This window comes from Oncorhynchus mykiss, chromosome 10, assembly GCF_013265735.2.
Source record: "Oncorhynchus mykiss isolate Arlee chromosome 10, USDA_OmykA_1.1, whole genome shotgun sequence".
Lineage (NCBI taxonomy): Eukaryota > Metazoa > Chordata > Actinopteri > Salmoniformes > Salmonidae > Oncorhynchus > Oncorhynchus mykiss.
The window spans coordinates 66,472,420-66,496,276 of record NC_048574.1 but is presented as its reverse complement, the minus strand read 5'-3'; the positions used below and the strand labels follow the sequence as shown (position 1 = coordinate 66,496,276).

Below are 23,857 nucleotides of genomic sequence, written 5' to 3'. Positions count from 1 at the left end.
TAGCTAAAGATCCTAATGTCCTCTTTCCTTCCCTAATAGAGAGAGCGACAGAGAAAGAGAGAGCGACAGAGAAAGAGAGAGCGACAGAGAAAGAGAGAGCGACAGAGACAGAGAGAGCGACAGAGACAGAGAGAGCGACAGAGACAGAGAGAGCGACAGAGACAGAGAGAGCGACAGAGACAGAGAGAGCGACAGAGACAGAGAGAGCGACAGAGACAGAGAGAGCGACAGAGAGAGCGACAGAGAGAGCGACAGAGAGAGCGACAGAGAGAGCGACAGAGAGAGCGACAGAGAGAGCGACAGAGAGAGCGACAGAGAGAGCGACAGAGAGAGCGACAGAGAGGGAGACAGAGAGAGAGAGAAAGTGACCCTCAACATCCTAACGCAAGACTGAGCGCTGCATGCACTTGTAGTTGTCATAACAACATGCACATTCAATGGGGCTCTAAACCATGTGTGTGTGTATATATATAGAGAGGGCCACTCTACGTACATACAAATGTGTGTGTATAGGGAGATGGCCAGTTGGCAGACAGCAGAACAGGCACTGTCTCAAAGCACGCAAAGTGGTTTCTGGGAAAGGTCCACACTGCTACAGTCAGACAAAACCAAACAATGACCTGAGGGGTTCTCTTCAGGGTGTCACTGCCCTAATCCAATCAACTGCAGCTCGTTTAATCAGCCTAGCCTGGCACGTTCCCACAGCATCTTGTTAAAACGCACAGGTACAAAGCACCTCTAATGTGGTACACTGGTAAATAGAACAGGGACAGGCAATTAAGCAGAGGGCTGAATGAGCCGTGGTGCCACAACCAACCACAGGTCAGGTTGAGTAACAGAGGAGTAACATGAGGACGGGGAAGGGGTGGGGTGTCACTGGGCTGAGCTGCTGCATGCCTCTCTCTCTCTCTCTCTCTCTCTCTGAGTGAGCATGTAGGTAAGTATTGCCCCCTAGTGGTGATTAAACACCCGTTCACCCTGGTCACAAAGGGTATGACGACGAAGGTGCATGTTTGACTGACAAATGATGCATAGCGGAGTCCGAGGACAAGGAGCCTGGAGGGTTGTGTGGCTTACACATATAGAAAACAAAGTGAACAAACACAAGATCTGCTTACCTGAGTTAGCAGGAATCAACCACGGCAGGAGGGAGTAGAGAGAGACAGAGAGACAGAGAGGACAGTTAGGCATTGGACACGTCATTAACTGCCATGATGAGGCAAAGCTCTCTTTGCATTGAAGCAATGTACACACTGATATTCCTACATAATGGTAGGTTTGCATTCATTGTCCTCTCCCAGACAGGCACAAAGCCACCCCATGTTCCCCTTCCAGAAAGGAAACAGGTGGTGATTTCACTGAATGAAAAGCCAACGTGTTTCTTCTATGAAGATGACTGCTAGTGATCGGGGGGCGAAAAATGTATAGTTACATAACGGGATCTTATTTTCGACGATTGTTTTGACAGTATGACAATATTATTTGTGTGCTAGTTGGCTGTACCTGCTCCAAAACTCCGGGATTTTTCCCTCACAGCTTGTTCTCCATCTTGTTTTTAAAATAGGGAGCCAAGATGTTTTCAGCACTTTTATTACCATGACTGATCAAGACTCGTGTTCTCATGGCTCTCTCTCTTGTCTCTCTGCAGCAGACATATGGGGAGCAATACGTTTGGAACATCAAAACACAATAAAATCAGTATCGGATCGCAAAACATATAGAATAATGAGAATCGCAGTGCATATCTTATCTGCCTGCACCTTAGTATAGTGATAATATTGTAAGGTGAGGTCCCTGGCAATTCCCACAGCCCTAATGACTACCAGACAAATGCACACAGTGTGACAAACGGCACAGTGATACAATATCCGCCCAAGACTGCATCTTAGAATAAATATACCATGCCAGATTCCCCATCATACAGTAGTGAATCAGATAGGAGACAAGAGTCTGAGCTATGCTAGAAGACTGGGACAATTCGTCATGATCCGCAGAGAGGTTTAACGACTCAAAGAAGAAGAACTATGAAAACAGTGAACTATTGCTGTTCTATAAGGATGGATGACGAGCAAACTTCCTTTAAAAATCGCTCCGACTCGTAACCTGTAGACTCAGTAATAACCCAAAGACTTGGACTGCGCCAGTTTAACCTTGTTATTTTGGGTATCAGCTCGTTGCTTTAGATTGTCTGTCTCAATGATAAAGCTTGGGGTTGGTTGGGAATCATCAGAGTGCATCCAAAATAAAGAGGAGGCGGTGCTTCCCAGACTAATGGACCCATTTGAATGCGGAGAGGAACGGAGAAAGGAGTTTTTGGGGGGAGGGAGGGAAGGGAAGCAGGCCACTTGAGTAGGAACATTCGAGGATGCGCTTAAAGCACTGGTGATTAACAAACAAAGGAAAACAGAAGGTTTGGCATAAGCTATTCAGTTGGGGTGTGAAGAAATCAGAACGTGTGAGAAATTCATGCTTGTCCATCGCTGACCGAAATAAACTTTTGTCATATTTCACATATGGGAAGAGACTTCAGGTGACAACCATTCCAACAGACCAACAATGAATCTGTCAAATAGCAAATTAAGCCATCAGTCACATTATCGCACCTCAGATGGATTTTCAGAGTTTCTTTGCATCTCACTGGCAACAAACCACATTTCATTTTCAATGAATAGAGGGAACATTCAGTCCAGTGTTGGTTGGGAGGGAGAACTTTCACCAGTGTGTACAGTATGGTCCCCCAGGGGCTGACATTGATGACCTGGTCCGCACAGAACCTGACTGACTGCCCTGCCTCCCTGCCTGCCATCTTGCCTGACTAACCGCAGGGTATTTAGTGATTCCAATGCCTTTCCAAAAGGCAGCATCCGCCTCCTCTGATCTTTGTATAAGGTGGGAGTTGCACAGCCTAAGATAGCTAGAACCTTGGCACAGCCTAAGATAGATAGGACTGACTGGAATAGAGATGGCAGGACTAACTATTGCAAACTGATGGCTGAATAGACCACAAGGAAAAAAATCAGATTTATTTTTGACCCCTTTTTCTCCCCAATGTCGTGGTATCCAAATGGTAGTTACAGTCTTGTACGGACTCAGGAGAGGCAACGGTCGAGAGCCGTGCATCCTCCAAAACAGGACCCAGCCAAGCCGTACTGCGTCTTGACACAATGCCCGCTTAACCCGGAAGCCAGCTGCACCAATGTGTCAGAGGAAACACTGTACACCCGGCGACCGTGTCAGCACGCATGCGCCCGGCCCAGGAGTCGCTAGAGCGCAATGGGACAAGGACATTCTGGCCGGCCAAACCCCTCCCCTAACCCGGACGACACTGGGCCAATTGTCCGCCACCACATGGGTCTCTCGGTCGTGGCCGGCTGCGACAGAGCCTGGACTCTAACCAGGATCTCTAGTGGGACAGCAAGCACTGCGATGCAGTGCCTTAGACCATAGCGCCACTCAGGAGGCCCAAAATAGGAAACATTTTTCAAATGGATAGTAAGAGTGATCCTTCTCCCTGAAGGGGTTTAGGGGAGGGTGGGCATTGGGCAGAAATGACTCACATATGACCTTGAAGAAATACCTTGCTCTAAGTTAATGGGGAAACTCATTAGGGCCAGATAAATGTGTTCCTAGAAGTGGTAAGGAGTAAAACAAGGGGAGTAATCGGGGTGTCGTCTCAAAGGGAGAATGAGCGATGCAGAGGGCTACGATGAACCAATCACCCATATGGTCACAACTAGAGGTCGACCGATTATGATTCTTCAACGCCGATATCGATTATTGGAGGACAAAAAACCTGATGCCGATTAAAATCGGCCGATTTTATTTATTTATTTGTAATAATGACAATTACAACAATACTGAATGAACACTTATTTTAACTTAATATAATCAAATTTAAAATCAATTTAGCCTAAAATAAATAATGAAACATGTTCAATTTGGTTTAAATAATGCAAAAACAAAGTGTTGGAGGAGAAAGTAAAAGTGCAATATGTGCCATGTAAGAAACAATAGCCACCCTCGAAGCAGCGTTACCCATGCAGAGCAAGGGGAACAACCACTCCATGTCTCAGAGCGAGTGATGTTTGAAATGCTATTAGCGAGCATCCCGCTAACTAGCTAGCCCTTTCACATCACATCGTTACACCAGCCTAATCTCGGGAGTTAGGCTTGAAGTCAAAGAGCAGAGCTGCTGGAAAAACGCAAGAAAGTGCTGTTTGAATGAATGCTTATGAGCCTGCTGGTGCCTACCATCGCTCAGTCAGACTGCTCTATCAAATCATAGACTTAATTATACATTTTTTATTTAATTATTATTATTATTATTATTAAATCTGCAAAATCTGCGTCCAAAATGACCGATTTCGGATTGTTACGAAAACTTGAAATAGGCCCTAATTAAAATCGGCCATTCCGATTAATCGGTCAACCTCTAGTCACAACACTCAATTTCAGATCCCCCGTTCTTCAAGCAATAGAGACCACAAAATGGCATCTAGGGTGACTCTTAATAGAGAATTGTCCTAACATGTGTGAAAAGGCAATGTTTTTCAGAATGTTTGGACTTCCAAAGCTTTATGACCCAGAGCTGCACTACCAGTCATACATTTTGACTGAGCACAGCGCGAGAGTGCAGTAAATGTCAATCTAGGCTCCTGGGAGAAGAATGAGAGAGCTAGAAGTCTTCACAACAGTGACAAAAGTCTCCTCAGATCAACAAGATGGGACCCAAACAAAGTGATGGTGAAATGATTTCTTAAAATTAGCCTAAGGAGTAGCTACACATTTCATTCAGTTGCATTGCTCCTTCTTCATAACAAACTCTGCTCTAAGTATTGTCCACTGGCAATAGGTCCTTTGGTTTGCCTTTGTTTGAGATCTACCCAGTGGAGGCAGAGGCATTTTCTCTGGTTATGAATGTTTCATATAGGTCACTTATGCAATGGTAAATAGCATTAATGTTTCAAAGCACTGTTCACACTCGGCCATCAATAATAGTCAAAACAATATGCTCTATGAATATTTTACTTCTGAATTAAATGTCTCCCCAGAGTGTTTACTTGATGGCTGCTTTGAACAAGTAAAGCCAGCAGCAATAAACATTCTGAGCGATAGTTTCTAGTGTAAACAAAGTCTCTTATCCAAGTCGTGAGTCTCAAAACACTAGTGGAACGCCGAGTGACAAATCGCATGCAGACATCCATTGATTGGTAATATCATTATCGCCGTACCATTTTAGACAAACACTCATAAATGGTTGAATGTTAATCACTGCAAATGTACTTTCTGGAGCAGTGCGGAACTAGCTAATCAACTGGCAGGCATCAAACAGTAAGCTTGCAAAGAGGTAGTCTTCTAATTAGAATTCTTAATGAAGAACTACTGCCAGAGTCTAGAAATCTGAACGTAGCTGCAGAGGAAGAGGGAAAAAGTCATTTTCCTATACCACTCTGAGAAGGCACTGCAGCATACTGCACTGTTAGAAAAACTAAAAAACGCCAGGATTTACCAAGCAGAGCTCATCTACAGCTGTTCTATACAAACTGTTCTACCCAGAAGTGTATTTGTCTGGCAGCTGTCATAACAAATGTTGTTTCAGTGAAGTTCGTATATTACGCTACTTGGAAAAGTCCCGCAGCAATCAAAATGGGCTACAGTCTTTGTTCAGGAAGTTTGAGCTCTACTGATCTTTGACAAGACTAATGGAAACGGTAACAGTGGGACTTGTCAAACCCTTAAGTCTTAATCCTCAACCACATTACACAGCAAGTAGCCCAGAAATGACTTTTAGGTCAATATTAATCACTCCCAGCGTTGGTCTGTAGTTTTTATGAATGCTAGTTCAAACTGCATTTGCGACAGGGACAGTTGAGGAACGCAGTGGCATTCAGAAATAAAAAGTCAACCTCATCATGGGTTTAGAGACTGAATGATTCCATTAAGCTACGGCTAATGAAGAGCCCACCCAGTCCACAGGAATTGGAGGATCAGGGTGCTGTTGGCCGGAGATAAGACAAGTTCATAGAGAGAGAGAGGGATGGAAGGAAGGAAGGAGAGAGAGGATGAGGAGGAGTAATATGTGGTAAGGAGAGAGAGGGTGAAGGAGTGGGGACTGTGTGGGAAAATAGAGGGAGCCACTGGACCTACATACGTACACAATCAATACTCTAAGACATGCAGCTCTCGCCCCTCTGCTCAGTACGATGCTTTGAACGGGAAACAGGGGGAAAATGGGGGGTGAAAGTAATGGCATTCCTCCTCCCTCAGTAAACTGTAAGGCTATCCAAGCTCGAATGACGAAGTGGGTCCTGTATGTCCTGGAGTCTGTAAACGTGAGAGAGCTGTGTCACTGTACTACTAAACCAGAATGATTTTTTTATGGAAATACAGACCGTGCAAGTGGTCTGCAGTAACAACCAACACACAACAGAAATGCCTTAGATGTGACGTGGAGAGGTGAGAAAGGGTTGCCTTGACCCTAGCCTCGCCTCCCCCAATGAATACAGATGTAGGAGCCTATAGACAGAACGAGAGATGCCAGAGCGACACAGAGACAGAGCGACACAGACAGACAGAGAAGACGGCAGAAGACCTGCATTCAGGTCCAGCTGAAGTCCATTAAGTTGCATATCATATCCTCCTCAGCTGGTTTGTTTTCCTCAGAGAATGCTCCCTCCTCCAGACGTCTCCTGACCTGACTTTTTAAAACACGGCAACAAGCGGCTGCTCGGAACTCCTGCTTCTTCCTCATCAATCTACTGGCCCGGCGGGGCCAGGATCTAAGGTTGACAGCGTTCCCTAAACATTCCAGCTACTGGAAATGGCCCCAGAGGGAATAGTGGGAATGGGCCTTTGACTAATGGTGGTAATGTCCCCTTCTCTAACATGGAGAAAAGGGCTGGTGTGATGAAGGGTCAGATAGTTTATGTAAAACACAAGTGAACCTGACGGTGAGGAAAAGGACCTCAGACAAGGTCAGTGATGTAAACTAGTCCCTGCGATGGTTAGCTATAGGTGGAGTTTAAATGGCTGCCTTGATCTAGATCTTGATCCAACAGATGGAGTCACTCATACGCAACAACGCCAGTCCCTCAACTTACAGTCGCAGACGAATGTGTGACACAAGACAATGACGGCTGTCATGCCAACGTGTGTTCAAGTCTTCTCTGCTGCCAAGGACGGTCCGCTATGGTACGGCAGAGGAGAGCGGCTGGATGATGAGCATTGTTGTATCACTGCACACAAAGCCTGAGGGCTGAAGGAACTGACAGGCAGGGTCCTATTAATAGCCGGCTGAGTCACCGGAGCTACATTAGTGAGAGGCTGGCGACTCGCTTTTACATAGAAAACGCATCCATCTCCCCCGTGCCTGGGCGCCTTGATGTTATGTATAATTAAATACAGCAAAAGCCAAGAGGGGGAAGCTGTCCTTAATTGGACAGGGAGCTTGAGTAACAAGTTTAGAGAGAAGACGGGCTGGAAGGAAGGCCTGGTTGGTTGGGTAGGCAGGCAATGGTGGAGGTGGGCAAAGTTCAGGCTGCTAAAGAGATGTGGGAGTTGGGCTGCGTCTGAAATGGCACCCTATTCCCTGTATAGTGCAATACTTTTGAGCAGGGCCCTGGTCAAATGTAGTGCACTACACAGGGAATAGGGTGCCACTTGGGACAAACCCGTGGCCTTCTGAACTGAAGGGATGCGATGTGCAACTTGCCTTTACTTGGGTGATGATGGAGGTCTCTCAGACGGGGAGGTGGACGGCACAGCGAGCCCGGGCAAGGGGAGACATTTCTAAAACGGCGCAGGGTTTATAAATAGGGGGGAAGTTGAAGCCTGGCGTAACATCTCCCACATGATACACGGTTATAATCAAATGTGAGAAGAGACCTCGGGTTTCCAGCGTCTTCAAAACATGGTCAGCTAACGGTGTGTGTGTGTGTGTGTGTGTGTGTGTGAGAGAGAGAGTCCGCTAACTATGGCAGCATGAGTAGTCATTGCGTTTCCTTGGATAAGTCGTTCTTCACTTTATCACGACATGCAACAAGCTTCTGTCTGCCTTTCTGCCTCGATTCTTTCTAACAGAGACATTAACATGTCCCTGCACCCATTGGTTTCCCTCTGAATGCTAAACGTTAGTCTTAGGAGGCCTTCAGTTGTAGACACGTCGGTAGAGGACATGTGGAGATCGATGGAAGCGTGAGAGGTCTGTCTGTATTCAGAATGAATACACAGTACATCTGAGGACTAGATAACCACAAGGCCCCTTAGTGCTCCTTCACATCCAGGGATGCAGACTAACTAATACAATGTGAGAGCACACACACACACACTCTTTCCGAGGACACTCCTATAGCGGTATTAGAAGTAGAAACAAAAAGTAAGCAGATCTTTCCTCCTCTCTCCCTTTTACATGTTTAACCTTCATTTTACCAGGCAAATCAGTTGAGAACAAATTCTTTCCTACATTGGCGGCCTACCCCGACGGCGCTGGGCCAATTGTGAGCCGCCCTATGGGACTCCCAATCACGGCCAGTTGTGATACAGCCTGGATTCAGACCAGGGTGTCTGTAGTGACGCCTTAAGCACCGAGGGTAAAGGGTAATAAAGAGCCACTTTATATGCATGTGCAAGACCAGGAGGAGCAAGGCAGAGTCCAAGGAGCCTCTTCTTTTTCTAAAGCCTCAGTGTGTGAAGAGCATTAAAGGGCACTGTGTTTTGTAAGCGGAGTGGGCGAGGCACTATTCAACTGACCCCAGTAACAAGGTTTCCAGGATTACAAAAATAAAATAGATTTTTACTACGCGGTTTCTTTTGAACTTGGAAGAAATTGTGTCCATTTTCACACTGTAGCATAAACATTTTTGAGATATCAACGTATAGTAAAATGATCCCAACCTGTAAGTCTATGGGATAATCACAGAATTCACACTACAAGGTTCGATAGGGTCCTGCGTTCACGCATTCCGTATGCCAGAGCCAAGATGGCGGACCGGCTGGCACCAGACTCTGCCTGTGCTGCAGAAACCGCTGGCTGTCCAGCTGTTCATCGCAGAGCCCTTAGCAGGCAAACCCAGAGACACTAGCATGGCCACCAGACACAAATAAAGTTAAGGGCGGGGTGAGGGTGAAGTCGTGGGCTAAAAGTCAGCCTACACTTCACCAACGACGTCAGTCACGACTCGTTCGGTGCCACTGAACCGTAGCGGATGTGACGCGTGTCTCGAGTAAGGTTGAAGGCATAAAAAGTTAGACTAGGCTATACTTTACATCAATGACCTTTGACCATTAACGACCGGTCTCGACTCGTTTGGTACCACTGAATGGTGGGAGCTCATCTGATACTGGGGATCCGTTAGACAGAGCAGCCTAAGCAGCTCCACTCTAGCCAAGGCATGGAGGGAATCATTACCCGCGCTGGTGACAAGCATGATGAGGCACTCTACAATGAGCCTGACCAATGGTTGAACTGAACCCACTATATTAGATACTTGACAGAATACCAGCCAACCCGGACTGACCAGTACCGTTGTTCAAAACCAAAGTCTACCTGAACAACTCATTCAAATCACACACTCATACAAGCAACAAAGGCTCTCCACTCCTTGAACAAACTAGCCGGAGGTATTTGTTTCGTCTTTCTTTAGTCTGTGCAATACACTGGAGTTTCAGCCGTCTGCAACAACAGAACAAGCAATAACGCTCCTTATATCCTCTCTATATTCTGCAGGCTGTGCTTCTCTCTGCTCTGCGAGGCTATCTTTATTACTACCAATGCTGAGCCTGGCTGCACTCCACAGTGGGTTCACTGCGGGTGGCGGAGAGAGAGAGAGAGAGAGAGAGAGAAACTATTTGCACATAATATGACATTTGAAATCTTTATTCTTTTTGGAACTTCTGTGTGTAACTGTTCATTTATTGTCTATTTCACTTTTGTTTGTTATCCATTTCACTGGCTTTGGCAATGTTAACATTGGTTTCCCAAGCTAATAAAGCCCCTTGCATGGCGATGGAGAGAAAGAGTGGTCAGAGAGGGCAGGGGGGGTAGAGGCAACATCGCCTGCCAGCTCATAGCTCACAGGATCCTATGACCGTTATGTCTTGCATCTAAGCCTTTTGCCTAAGAAATGCCCACCACTCTCTCCCTCCCCCTCTCTTTCTCCTTCTCTCAGTCTCTCGCTCTGCACCTCTCTAAACTCTCAGCACCTGCACCCTCAGAGCAGCGGCAGGGGGACCACACACAGAGAACGAAGGACGGAGGGGTTATGCACAGATTAAACAAACCATGCAGACAGCCACATCAATTACAGCCGGCCAGTTGGCTATCTATTCACCGGCTGTGTCCGACTGCCTACTGACGACCCAATTACGTGCCGGCTAGGCGCACAAGCCAGAGCAACAGAGAGATGGGTGGGTGGGTTTTAAAAAAGGGGAGTAGCAACAGATCCTGAGTCTTGGAAAGGAGGACCAGACAGACATTTACCCAGCTCACATTTCCAACCAGGGGAAACCAGCCCAGAACACAAGGCTGTGGAGGCGGGGAGTAGGGGCAGTGTCGCACAGGCATAATTACACAAATGAGAAAAAAAATCTATAATGGTGGGGTTCTGTTGTCCCTCGGCCACACGGCCATCAAAGCCAGAGACAACTGATCAATGAGGAAGATAGATTCTCTTTATATATGCACACACACGCACGAACACTGTTAGAGTGAGGGCTGTGGCGCGAGGGGCCCAGTGAGAAGCATAGCACCGGTTCCTTGGAAACTGTTGATTGAAAATAAACAGTCCAGTTTTGGTGGAAAGGAGGCGACAAGGTAGCTTAGCCACTGGGTTCAGGCTGGCAGCTTGGAGACGTCGGCAAAACACAACGCCCAAATATCCCAAAACTTCTAGAACAGCTCGACCCCGTGTGGCTGCTGACACAAGTGCTTAGCAATACTACATCACAGGCGAGGAGCAGGGGCCCCGATACACTACGCCTCTGACTCACTTCAAAAACAGACTCCCAAACAAGCAGTTAGTGAAGCAGCAAGGAGAAAACAGGCTACGACAACACAGTCTTGTTTAACCTCAGGCTTACTTATTGGGTGTAGTTGTTGGTAATGAGGACTCTCAGTTTAGTCTGCAGAGGATGTGTGAGTAGACCCTGAGGTACTGTACACCAGACACGACAACTGAGAAGCAGAGCAGTGTGTATCTGCTTGCGTGTAGAGGGGTTTTAAAAGCTGCCACCCCAACTTCAGTTTCTCTCCGGTTGGGGAACATGGCGATGCTTAGGCCCTGTGACACATTCCTGAGGGAGGGGAACGCCTCTTATTAACCCCTCTTGCCCCCGCCTGCTGTGGGAAATGTCAGTGCCTCCAGGCAGCCCTGCTGCAGGTGGGAAGGGCCGTGACTGAACTACGGCCGGAGCCAGTCGGTCGTGAGCCTACTGAGCAGGTCTTGGCCACACTGCGTCACGTACAGTATACCACGGGCAAGACGAATGCATGCAGCGTTTAGAGAGAGAAATCATATTCACCTGTAAAGGCCACAGTGTCGAGACATGCAAGATATGCACGCGAGAGAGATCGCCGTGTCATCAATGATGACCAGGCTAATTTATGTTGAAGTACTCAGAAACAAGTCAATGTTTTCCAAGTACACTCTGATGCACATTGACTGATAAAGAACAGTGTTTGTTGACCATGATTCGTTGTGGGTAAACAGAAGAGAAAACTCGTATTGGTTGATTAGATTGAGGAAATCAAACAAAATCAGGTCAAGAGGAAGTGAGATTAAACAGATGATTCGATAAGACTGCTGCTACAAACCAGAAAACCAAACGTCATCTCTGGCTACCGAATCCTCTTCATTTTCTTAGTGGGGGACAGAACAGCTTGGTTGGGCCGAACTGCTGGCTGGCTCTCTCCCCCTCTCTGCCCTGGAATTGGTCTGCCTAGAATAGCATGGAGCAGATGCCTTCCTCCCTTCCACCCCCCCTTCAGTGTTATTTGGAGACCAAGGGCAATGGAATCCCAGCACCTCTCCCAGGAGTGAGGGAGCAGAGCTCTGGTCCTCGCCTCAGGAGAGAGAGTGGGGGTTGAACGGGGCCGAGCATCAGCTGTCCAGATCACAAATCCAGAGATGAACGTGGCAGCCAGCCGCCCATATAGACATTACGGATATGGTCAAATACGCTAAAGGTGCAGGAAGGGAGGCGGGCGCTAGTGAGGCTAGCTAGCAAGACGGCTAACACCAGGGAAATGCCGCACGAGTCCATGCCCCACAAATCCCTTTGACATGATTTGACATCATTTCGTCATCACTTCTTCCTTGGCTTTGAACTGAAGGGGAGGTCAGTACGTCTGAGGCGAACGTGTTGTGGGTTTCTCTCAGCAGCTGAGCCATAACGACAGAGAGGAGCTCTTATGTGGGTTCTATTAATAGAGAGTAAAGGAGCAGCAGGACAGATGGTTGTGATGCGCAGCTAGAATGCTATGGGTATCCATCGCACTGCAACACTTAGTTGGTGATGGGGACTTACGGTCAGTTTGTGAGCAAAGACCGGATTGTCTACTGATAATGGAAAAAAAGGCATTTACAGCTGGAGGGTGATGAATAAAAGCCTTAAAGAGTATAATCCGAAATAGAAAAATGACCAGATGGACACTGAAAGATTAGAAGTGGGCGAGGGTGCCATGAAGAGCTCCCAGATAGCACTTACCTCTAGTGAACTTGTCGGGAAAGGAGAGACTGCAGATACAACGGACCGAATGCCCAGTGGCAGGGCATGTCTTACACCACGAGGCCCATTGAAGGGACATAACAGGCGGCTCCCCTGTGAGAGCAACACCGCTCTCTGGGAGTCTGTGTTTCATCCTCTGCTCAAAGCTGTGTCACAGCCCAGCAGGATACAGAGTAAAAACCAGCGTACGGGTCTGTTCAATACTCTGTAACCTGTTCTACTTGGCAGGGAATAGACGGGCGATTAGTCGGAGAGACCTCGGAATGTGGTCCTCAGTGGCAGAGCACATTTATAAGGTCATCATGCTGAAGCGTGACACTATACTGACACAAAAGAAACAAAATAGCTAAATATGTAATAATCACCCAAAAAGAAAGCCAGACCTCAGAAGCGTCTTGGAGTGGTAATGTAGCGTGCTTTATTATTCCAGCACAAGCCTTGTCGTATTGCAGTCTATTGCATCAGCAAATGTACCATCTTCAGTGCTTCTCCAGGCCCTCCATTTTAACGACATCTCTCCTGCAATGACACCTTGCTGTCAACTGCAATAACGTGAACAGGGCCGCTAAAGCGACGCGGAGCCTCGCTCGAGACCCCTAAAGACGATTGCTTCAGTGGGCCATGATGCAGAGTCGAGGGATTGCGAGTCCCATTTTGATCTATGTAGCACCAAATGAGTACAGGGTGAAGCTCCTCAAATCCAAAAGGTCTTATCTGAACCGCCCGCCGCAGGCACCTTAATACATGGCTGGGCCCGACCGGCAAGAAGTTGGTCAATGTGTTTACTAGAAGATGGATTTGAGAAATAATCCACTGCAGAGATTGGAGTCTTGGGAGGAGCGTGAGGGAGTTAAGGGAGTCAACTGGCCGTGCTTTTCTCAACATCTCTTCGTTGGCATAAAGGTGCAAACTTTTCTTGTGCTTTCTCTGCAAATAACTTGTTTGAAAGTATGATGAATGGCGCAAGAGTAGTGCTAAGCAGTTAGCACGCAAGGGCATATACAGTATTCAAAACAGCACGCGGGCGAAGTTGAATTTAACATCCTAAAATTGGTGCCATCTCATATCCCTTTTATCCAACACTCTTGGAAATGGAAATGTTGTTGAAATGTGACCGAAGACATGACAGCGAGGTTACAATCTGCGCCTGGCTTGCAGCATGCATCGTAGGCCGCACCTACCAACGTCGCCCTGCTTCACACACACAGACACCTTACAAACAAAAAGGCCATAGGAGCACTCAATTACAACATCTTGTTTTATACTAGATACTTGGCTGATTAACGGCTAAATCTGCCACAGCTTACGTGTCCCCGTGAGGCTAATCAAAAATAATTTGAAGAAAGGCAAAGGAGGGATGTATAACGGACAAAATAGCAAAGTGTTTCCTTCCATGGCTTTTGAGATCTAGCTATTAGCTCATCCGCTTTGCACTTGATATCAGAGTCTCTAGGGAAAGTTGTCGCCTATACTGAGCGAAAGTCCAAGCAGCAAAATGTCCCTGGCTGATGGAAGGGGACACGACACATAGCTGTCATGGGCAGGTCCAGATCATCTTACCCCAAAAATGGCATGGCAGCAGGATGAGCCAGGAAAGTAACACCAAGTCTCAAATGCACTGCTGTGTAAGTCTGATTCTCCGATATCCATCTATACTGCAACAGCTGGATGCCTGTTCCGGCCTGGGAAACAAGGTTTGCGTAACCTATGTTGGCACATTTTAATTGGAAACTCAAGCCATGTCCCTATGCTATTTATATGAGGAGACTGACAGACTTGGACGATACAAAAGATCCTGGAGACCGAATTTAAGCCGACATTTCAGGAGACGCATTATTGCTAAGCTATTACAGAGGAAGCAAATGTGACGGAAAATTATTGCTGAGCGATTAACCAAGATTTTGTTATTTTTTGGGGTGGGGGGGGGGGGGGGGGGGGGGGTATCGTTATTAAAACATCTAATTGCCCAACACACCATTTCTTTAGGTAGAAATCTAATCATTCATGACAGAAATGCTGGCCTGAAGGGGAGTTGTAGTTTGCATCAAGCAAATATTCAACCTAGTTCAGAGCAGAAACCTGGTAATTAACTATAATGACCATAATCAAATCAAATTTTATTTGAATTGTACTTGAATACATACGACCTTACCGTGAAACACTTACTTAAGCTCTTAAACAACAATGCAGTTCAAGAATTAGTCAAGAACATCCATTGCACCTGTTCTTTCCGGCTTGGACAGAGACCCTTTTACGCATGCTACGTTAGGTTAGATACGCACGGAACGCATGAGAGGAATGTACACAACAACGAGAGGGATAGAGACCGTTTGTGAAAGTATGCCTCATCTACTTTGAAGAGGCAGAAAAATGATTTTGTAGCCTAGCTGAATAGGATGACTGAAGACCACCGAGATAACGTGGTCTGGCTGGCTGCTATTCCCTGAGCAGAGATGAGATGACTAAGGAATTAAAAATATTTTTTATAAAATAAAAACTGACAATTTCAATGTGTTATTATTTCATAGTCATTTCCACTTTCTCTATTGACTGAAAATATTCCATTGTCTCTATGTTTTTGCAATTGAATGTCCATAATGATCGACTTTGGAAGTTCCATTAAAAAAATATATATTTTTACTGTCAATATTTCATAATGCATTTAATGTATAATCAAAACCGAAATCCATTAGTTTTTTTTATAATCAAAACTACCTCATAAAATCACTAAATCACTCCGTACTATGGAACATATGATAATGTATTCAGTTTACTGAAGGTAATGAACGTATTTTTGTTAAAATAACTAAACTTTTCAGCAATTATCTCAGCAGCAACACTGTCGCATTAGAAATGACAGAAATGTCTTGTGAAAGCTCCTGGGACTCTGAGGAATGAAAAGCAGAAGCTCCGGGGACTTAAGTTCTAACGTCCCATAGAGACCAGAGAAATACCAGCAATTCCATTCACAGCAGCCAGCTGCTGCCTCCACAGTAGAGTCTGGTGGAGTCTGCGTGGCACACCAGCAAGAGCAGCCCCACAACTGGGCATGGCATGGGGGACCTAGCTACGGTTTGGTTTGGTCTACTGAGACAAAGTTCTTGCAGAAGGCAGCCAGTGGCAAAGTTCAGACTGTTTTTCAGTTCGGGGCCTGGAACTCTCTCCTCGCAGTTTGTACCATTTTAACACAGCGACAAAGACGCAAAAACAAAAAGAAACTTGTTCTTGAACACGACACACTAAAGAACAAAAGGAGAAGCCTGTAAGGGCCCATTTTGTCTTCTCATACAAAGTTAATCTTACTTGGGGAATGTGTGCGAATTAAAGATAGAAGGCCTGTATTCTGCAGTGTTTTAGTCAGTGGGAGAGAGTGAAAGAGGTAGAGAGGGAAGGCAAAGATCCCCTGATGGAGGAGTGGTTGGCATGCCGAGGGCGCTGCTCTGCTTTTGGAGGGGGAAACTGCACTCTCGCAACGGGAAGCCAGGGATTAAGCTCGACCGGCAACAGTGGCGTAATCCTACATTTTTTTATTTTTTATATATAAACCAATTACCATCCGGAGGCTGCCAGAGGTGGGGGCTTAACTAACTTTATTCTTCCCGTGTTCGGTTCCCTGTGCCAGGGGTGTCTCGTTTCATGCTCCCCTGGAGGCCTAGGTCTGGTTGGTACCAAAAGGTGTATTTCACCCTCGGCTCAATCGATTAAATCCTAATTAGCGTCAAGGCTGAAGTTCCCTAGCAGTTGTAGAAAACAGGGCACAGAACATTCCTTACCAAAGGAGAGGGAGGTAAGGAATGAAGGGAGGGATGAACTAGAAAGAGGGAGGGAGAGAATGAGAGAACACAGAAGGTACCCAGCGGGACACCTTACTTACAGTCATAACACCCTCAAACCATTTTACAGCCCACAACACATCTGAAACAGGACACGGTACAAATGAACACCTGTTGGAAGGAGGTCAAGACATTCTGCATTCATGAAGTTCTTGGGGAGTATAACCTCACAAACAGCCTTTTAAAGGGCTAGAGTACCGGGTCCAAAACAACCACTGAGTTTAACAGGTTAAAGGGCTAGAGTACCGGGTCCAAAACAACCACTGAGTTTAACAGGTTAAAGGGCTAGAGTACCGGGTCCAAAACAACCACTGAGTTTAACAGGTTAAAGGGCTAGAGTACCGGGTCCAAAACAACCACTGAGTTTAACAGGTTAAAGGGCTAGAGTACCGGGTCCAAAACAACCACTGAGTTTAACAGGTTAAAGGGCTAGAGTACCGGGTCCAAAACAACCACTGAGTTTAACAGGTTAAAGGGCTAGAGTACCGGGTCCAAAACAACCACTGAGTTTAACAGGTTAAAGGGCTAGAGTACCGGGTCCAAAACAACCACTGAGTTTAACAGGTTAAAGGGCTAGAGTACCGGGTCCAAAACAACCACTGAGTTTAACAGGTTAAAGGGCTAGAGTACCGGGTCCAAAACAACCACTGAGTTTAACAGGTTAAAGGACTAGAGTACCGGGTCCAAAACAACCACTGAGTTTAACAGGTTAAAGGGCTAGAGTACCGGGTCCAAAACAACCACTGAGTTTAACAGGTTAAAGGGCTAGAGTACCGGGTCCAAAACAACCACTGAGTTTAACAGGTTAAAGGGCTAGAGTACCGGGTCCAAAACAACCACTGAGTTTAACAGGTTAAAGGGCTAGAGTACCGGGTCCAAAACAACCACTGAGTTTAACAGGTTAAAGGGCTAGAGTACCGGGTCCAAAACAACCACTGAGTTTAACAGGTTAAAGGGCTAGAGTACCGGGTCCAAAACAACCACTGAGTTTAACAGGTTAAAGGGCTGTAGCCATCGTATGCCTGGACAGTTGCTCATCCCTGCTTTGTGATGTGTGCGTTGACTGTGAACCTAGTTTGTGCTCCCTTTTTGTTAGACATGCGGTTTAACAGTCTGTTTTACCTTGAAGAAAATGATTATGGTGATTATTATGAGTGCCACTTGAATCCCATTGGACAGTGAGCGATACACTTACAAAGAGAAACATCTTTAATTCTGACTCTGTGGCCAGGAAAGACGGAGCATAGTAGATATTATCCTGCCTAGCCACCCCCTTAGATCCCTTTCGGCTCAGCTTTTGAACCTGCAGCTAGCGCGTAAACAGCGCTAATGAAGGACAAATTACCATTCTGATCCCTTTGTCTCTGAGCTGTTTTACCCAGTGGCTGGCTTTGATCTCAGACAGAAGAAAGAGAGAGAGGGGGAGAGCAAGAGACAGGGGGAGAAAGATAGATGGAGCGGGCAGGGAGAGAGTGCGAGCGGGAGAGCGAGCGAGAGTGGGCAGGGAAAGAGAGCGAGCGAGAGTGGGCAGGGAAAGAGAGCGAGCGAGAGTGGGCAGGGAAAGAGAGCGAGCGAGAGGGGGGAGGGAGAGAGAGCGAGCGAGAGGGGGGAGGGAGAGAGAGCGAGCGAGCGCGTGGGGGGAGGGAGAGAGAGCGAGCGAGCGCGTGGGGGGAGGGAGAGAGAGAGAGCGAGCGCGTGGGGGGAGGGAGAGAGAGAGAGCGAGCGCGTGGGGGGAGGGAGAGAGAGAGAGCGAGCGAGCGGGGGCAGGGAGGGAGAGAGAGAGAGCGAGCGGGTGCAGGGAGAGAGAGCGAGCGAGCGGGGGCAGGGAGAGAGAGCGAGCGAGCGGGGGCAGGGAGAGAGAGCGAGCGAGCGGGGGCAGGGAGAGAGAGCGAGCGAGCGGGGGCAGGGAGAGAGAGCGAGCGAGCGGGGGCAGGGAGAGAGAGCGAGCGAGCGGGGGCAGGGAGAGCGAGCGAGCGAGCAAGCGGGGGCAGGGAGAGAGAGCGAGCGAGCGGGGGCAGGGAGAGCGAGCGAGCGAGCGAGCGGGGGCAGGGAGAGAGAGCGAGCGAGCGGGGGCAGGGAGAGAGAGCGAGCGAGCGGGGGCAGGGAGAGAGAGCGAGCGAGCGGGGGCAGGGAGAGAGAGCGAGCGAGCGGGGGCAGGGAGAGAGAGCGAGCGAGCGGGGGCAGGGAGAGAGAGCGAGCGAGCGGGGGCAGGGAGAGAGAGAGCGAGCGAGCGGGGGCAGGGAGAGAGAGCGAGCGAGCGGGGGCAGGGAGAACGCGCGGGGCAGGGAGAGCGAGCGAGCGAGCGGGGGCAGGGAGAACGCGCGGGGCAGGGAGAGCAAGCGAGCGAGCGGGGGCAGGGAGAGAGAGCGAGCGAACGGGGGAAGGGAGAGAGAGCGAGCGAGCGAGCTGGGCCAGGGAGAGAGAGAGAGCGAGCGAGCTGGGCCAGGGAGAGAGAGAGAGCGAGCGAGCTGGGCCAGGGAGAGAGAGAGAGCGAGCGAGCTGGGCCAGGGAGAGAGAGAGAGCGAGCGAGCGGGGCCAGGGAGAGAGAGAGAGCGAGCGAGCGGGGCCAGGGAGAGAGAGAGAGCGAGCGAGCGGGGCCAGGGAGAGAGAGAGAGCGAGCGAGCGGGGCCAGGGAGAGAGAGAGAGCGAGCGAGCGGGGCCAGGGAGAGAGAGAGAGCGAGCGAGCGGGGCCAGGGAGAGAGCGAGCGAGCGGGGCCAGGGAGAGAGAGAGAGAGAGCGGAGGGAGAGAGAGCGAGCGAGAGGGGCCAGGGAGGGAGAGAGAGCGAGCGAGAGGGGCCAGGGAGGGAGGGAGAGCGAGCGAGAGGGGGGAGGGAGAAAGAGCGAGCGAGAGGGGCCAGGGAGAGAGAGCGAGCGAGAGGGGGGAGGGAGAGAGAGCAAGCGCGCGGGGGGGAGAGCGAGCGCGAGGGGGGAGAGCGAGCGCGAGGGGGGAGAGCGAGCGCGAGGGGGGAGAGCGAGCGCAAGGGGGGAGAGCGAGCGAGAGAGCGAGCGCGAGGGCTGCAGTCTCCTCAGTCACCGTTTTAGCTGTGTCCTCTCCTCATTCTCTCTCCATCCTTCACTCTGTCCCTCAACTCCCTCTGTGAAAGCCGTAGAAGCGGAGGTGTAAAGAGGACAATTTTATTCTCTCAATCTTTCATGTCCTCTCCCATCCTTCCCTCAGCAACCCCTATGAAAAGAGCCCTTTGTCTGAGCTCCAAGGCATTTTTACTATGATGTAGCCAACAGCCAAACATTGAGGTGCCAGTCTAATTTGACAAGAAAATACCAATGCTGTTAGCTATAGTCAATTCATTTCCCCCAAGTGATTAAGTTTTTTTTAAAGGGTTCACATCAGTACAATGTCACAAAAGTGCAAATTGCCCATCAAGGGCTGCCAACATTTCCCACGTCACAGACAGGGGGTACAAAAGCTGTGGTACGTCTCTTTCCTAACAGGGGAACAACTACAAGAAAGGTAGCGTGGGCCGCAATTGAATTTGGCAGGATATCAGCAGTCATAGCCTTGGTCAGCCTTTCACAAGTGTGCACCTTCTCCACTTGTTGCCGCAGTGCGCCACAACACATATATATAAAGTACGTGCAAGGATGCTGGGCTGGTAAGAGCGTGGCGTAAGCGGTGCATAAACAGACCGGGTTCTCAGAGCGGAAGCCGGTTTAGCTGCAGGATATGCTTGCCTGAACACGACAAAAGTCATTTTCATACGCCCATTTTGTCCCCGAAACATTAGAACAACCTAATATAGGTTGCTGAGCAAAAGGAGTAAAGCCGCAGGCCAGTTGTCGAGGTGTAACGTTCCATCGCGTCCCATATCATTGAACTGCCCTGGCCGTCACTGGCCCCCCTCCTGTCTAGCAGCACCTCTCCCATTAATCAGATGACATCACCAAAACACGTCAGCAATAAAAGACTACTGAAGGGAGAGGACATCCAGAGCCTGTGTCTTTTATGCACTTGTCCCTGTAAAACGTTCAACTTCACGTTCTTGAAACATCGACAACCGATATTTCCTTGGACTACAGAAGCTGCCAGGTGTTTATCCCTGCGATCAATACATTAGGTCACCGTCTCCTAAACATAACCTATAAATAGAGAGATACCATGCAGCCTTTTTAAGGTCACATGTAGGAGTCCTGAACGGCGCTTTGGGCGAGGCTGCCCGAGCACATGACTGCGTCAACAAGAGCATTGTTGCGCCCAGCAGTCTACCCACGACACACGGTAGCATAAAACCGTGTTTTAGAGAGACACCGAATACTTAAATACAAATAAATTGGTTGAAAGCTATTTTTTACTGAAGTAGACACATGATTAAGGATTGGTGCATTTGTTAGCATTACACAACATGGTATAATGTAATTGTGACAAAGCCCTTGTGACAAAGTAAAACGTCCTTGGGAATAGGGTATTCTACCAAACTGACAAGCCATTGCGCTCATTCACGTGTTGGCAATTTAGTTTTCATATTATGAAACGCTTTGACAAGAATAAAACCTGTCACTGCATTTACGGTCAAGGACAAGTGCCAACACTGACCATCGCTTTTATCTTTCCATCTTGTTCTAATGAAACAAGACAAGACAACAGTACAGGTAACAAATTACTGTTTGTTGACTGAAGTGGGAAGAGATGTAGTAGGTTGGGGGGGGGGGGGGGGGGGGGGTTTATTCCTAACTAGATAGTGTTTATATCCATGTTGAGAAGGCTTGTGCGTCAGAGGTCAGAATTCTTTTTGAGACGGCCTCCACTGCGTTTCCCTTTGACAAAATACAACCCTGGGAAGAAACAAGACTCTTGTTGAACATTTCAAAAACAAAAGAAAATAGTCACCAGAGCAGAAACAAAAAGAGGAAAACAAACAACCTCTGTCAGATGGAGACAAAAACTGTCACCTTGATTAACTACAAACACAACAACAGAGAGACTGACAATGTGCAATTCAACAGAAGAGAGGAAAAGGGGAAGAGACCTTGACGCTAAAACAGAATCACAGTTGCACTAGTCCCCAGACAGTTGTGCTTGCGTCAGTCCCGTCTCACAGATGAGCCAGCAGGGTGCGGAGTGAACCCTTGACATTTTATGTGGGTGACAGGCGAGATTCCTCACTCATGTCGGTAAGCATCTGGCCTACCCCAACCCCCCTTAACACACCTTGGGCCCAAGCCCGGCAGCACTCACCCGTCTGCGACAGAAGGGCAGCCCCTGAGTGATGATGTTGATGCTGAAGAGCCGGAGCACTTTCTGCGGGGGCAGTGGAGGCTCCTTAGCCACCACTTTTGGGTCTGCCACTATGTCCAGGGCCAGGCTCTCCGGTGTTGCCAGGGGGGCCTTCTCTTTCCCAGAGGCCTTGGGCATCTTCTTTCGGGATCTGGAAGATGTGAAAAGGGGTATGGGGCAATGCCTCAGCATTGCAAGAACTGGGACTAGTCGGTCATATCCCAGAGGGGGAATCAGGGGCGGGGCGGCTCAGGGAGCAGGTTGTTGTACGTAGTGGCCGGGGGATTTGGACTCTTCTCTCTGGAGCTCTTGAAAACACTAATGCAACCCTCACGGTGCTCTGTTGATGCTGGTCTGTCCACTCCGAGCTCGCTCCCCAGCTCATCGCCCCCCTTTAAAATATCCCAGAGCGTGACGTCACCGCTGAGATCCCTGCCAGGCAGAGCAGCTGTCTGCCATGCCTCAGGATAGGCCACACCCCCTTAGAACGACGAGTCACTGTGGAATCCGGCTCCCTGACCCCCTGGGGAGCAATGTGTTTCACCGGTCGTCCAAAAGTGCAGTTATGAGGAAGCTCAATGGGGTGACGTGCAATCCCCCAGACCAGCCCCCTCCTGTCCTGTCTGCTCCTCCCTGACCTACCACTGTAATCAGCTGCTTTGACATGGTCTCTTAACGCAGGGGTTCCCAAACTTAGGAATTCAGTCGGGCTTTCAACTTACTCTTGAAAGGTGCGATAGTAGAATGCACAAGGTGACATTTCTGAATTGGGTAGTGCATCAGCAGTTCCTCTTGTCATGTTAGTCATTACATACCTTAGAGAGAGCTATTTACAATTGGTCAGAAATGTCCAGATCAGCTGGTCCGTGTCAGGTAACTTTTATTTGGGGGGGAAGGGGGGGGCAATGTTACAGTATTGCAGTGGGACATGACACCTGTCATAAGTGACAGTCTTTTTGTCCAATTTTTTAAAATAAACTTTTTGGAGAGCCGCCGTTTCCCAATGTTTCTTGAACTTGAGATTTCATTTGAAGGTTTAAATCTCCCTTAGAAGAGCAGGAGAAGTTCTCCAACTTTTTTTAATTGCCTCCACTTCTACTTCATCTGGGACGATGTATTCCACAGAATGTGCTGCTGCATGCCGGCTAGGACATTTCTCAATATAGTGTGTCAACCTATTGGGAATAGACGCCATTACCATACCCACATAGGTCACACATCTCTGCACGTGGACCTTCCTCAAATTCTAATCTAAAGAATGGAGAAAAGAAGGCTGGAGAAATAAATAATTGCTATGGGAAAATGTAACTACAGAAGAAGAAATGGGTCTGGATCAGTGGGGATGACAGAGTCTTCACAACTCGGCAGAACTGACTGACAACAAAGAATGCTGACTCCCCCCTACGCTGCCCTTCCCTGATCAATAAAGATGTAATGAAAAACAAAGAGGAGAGGCCTCTTCTTTGTGTGTTGCTTCTGGATGTTGGCAGGCAACTGAATAATTCATAAATACACTCCCCGCTGTATGAGTGTGTGATTCTAGTCTGAATGCAGAGTTAGCAGCATTAGTACCTTTCCCACTGAGGTTTAGTGTAAACAGTCAAGAGTGCAGACACATGGATACAAGCAAGGCAGGCCCATCGGTGATAAAGGTGACCACAGAGACACCAGCAAACCTGCACGTTTCTGAACACACCCTGAATAGGCCACAGCAAATGTATCTCCCATGTCTATATTCCGGCTACATGAGCTTTTTGGCTAATCTCCGACTACCAAACTATGTGCCATGGACCCACTCCCGAGGCTTATGTCTGTTAACATGATAGGCCCAAGGTAAACGCTAGGAATGGCAGCCATGAGGGATTTAACCTTGGGTCCTGGGGAATTCAAGCCTTCGGTTTGAGGGAATCTCTTATCCTGAATGCCATGCAGTTTTATACAGCCTCCAGACGGATGTTAACTTCCTAGACTTGAGGAGATTTAGAGGTCTGGGTTTAAGGTAGAACGGGGGGGATGGGAGATCAACTGAGCGGTACTATAAAAAAGGTTCAGTTAAAGTGGACGCCAA

The 23,857-nt window shown here is 48.2% G+C and overlaps 1 protein-coding gene across 1 annotated transcript in view; it reads right to left on the bottom strand.

Moving 5' to 3' along the window:
* The window catches only part of LOC110534508 (F-box/WD repeat-containing protein 7), a 93,870-nt gene extending 71,708 nt beyond the window's left edge, over positions 1-22,162 (bottom strand). The window contains 1 exon segment of the mRNA XM_021619390.2: positions 21,751-22,162. Within this exon segment, the coding sequence (XP_021475065.2) occupies positions 21,751-21,981 (231 nt within the window). The 5' untranslated portion in view covers positions 21,982-22,162.
* Between the last annotated feature and the right edge of the window lie 1,695 nt (positions 22,163-23,857).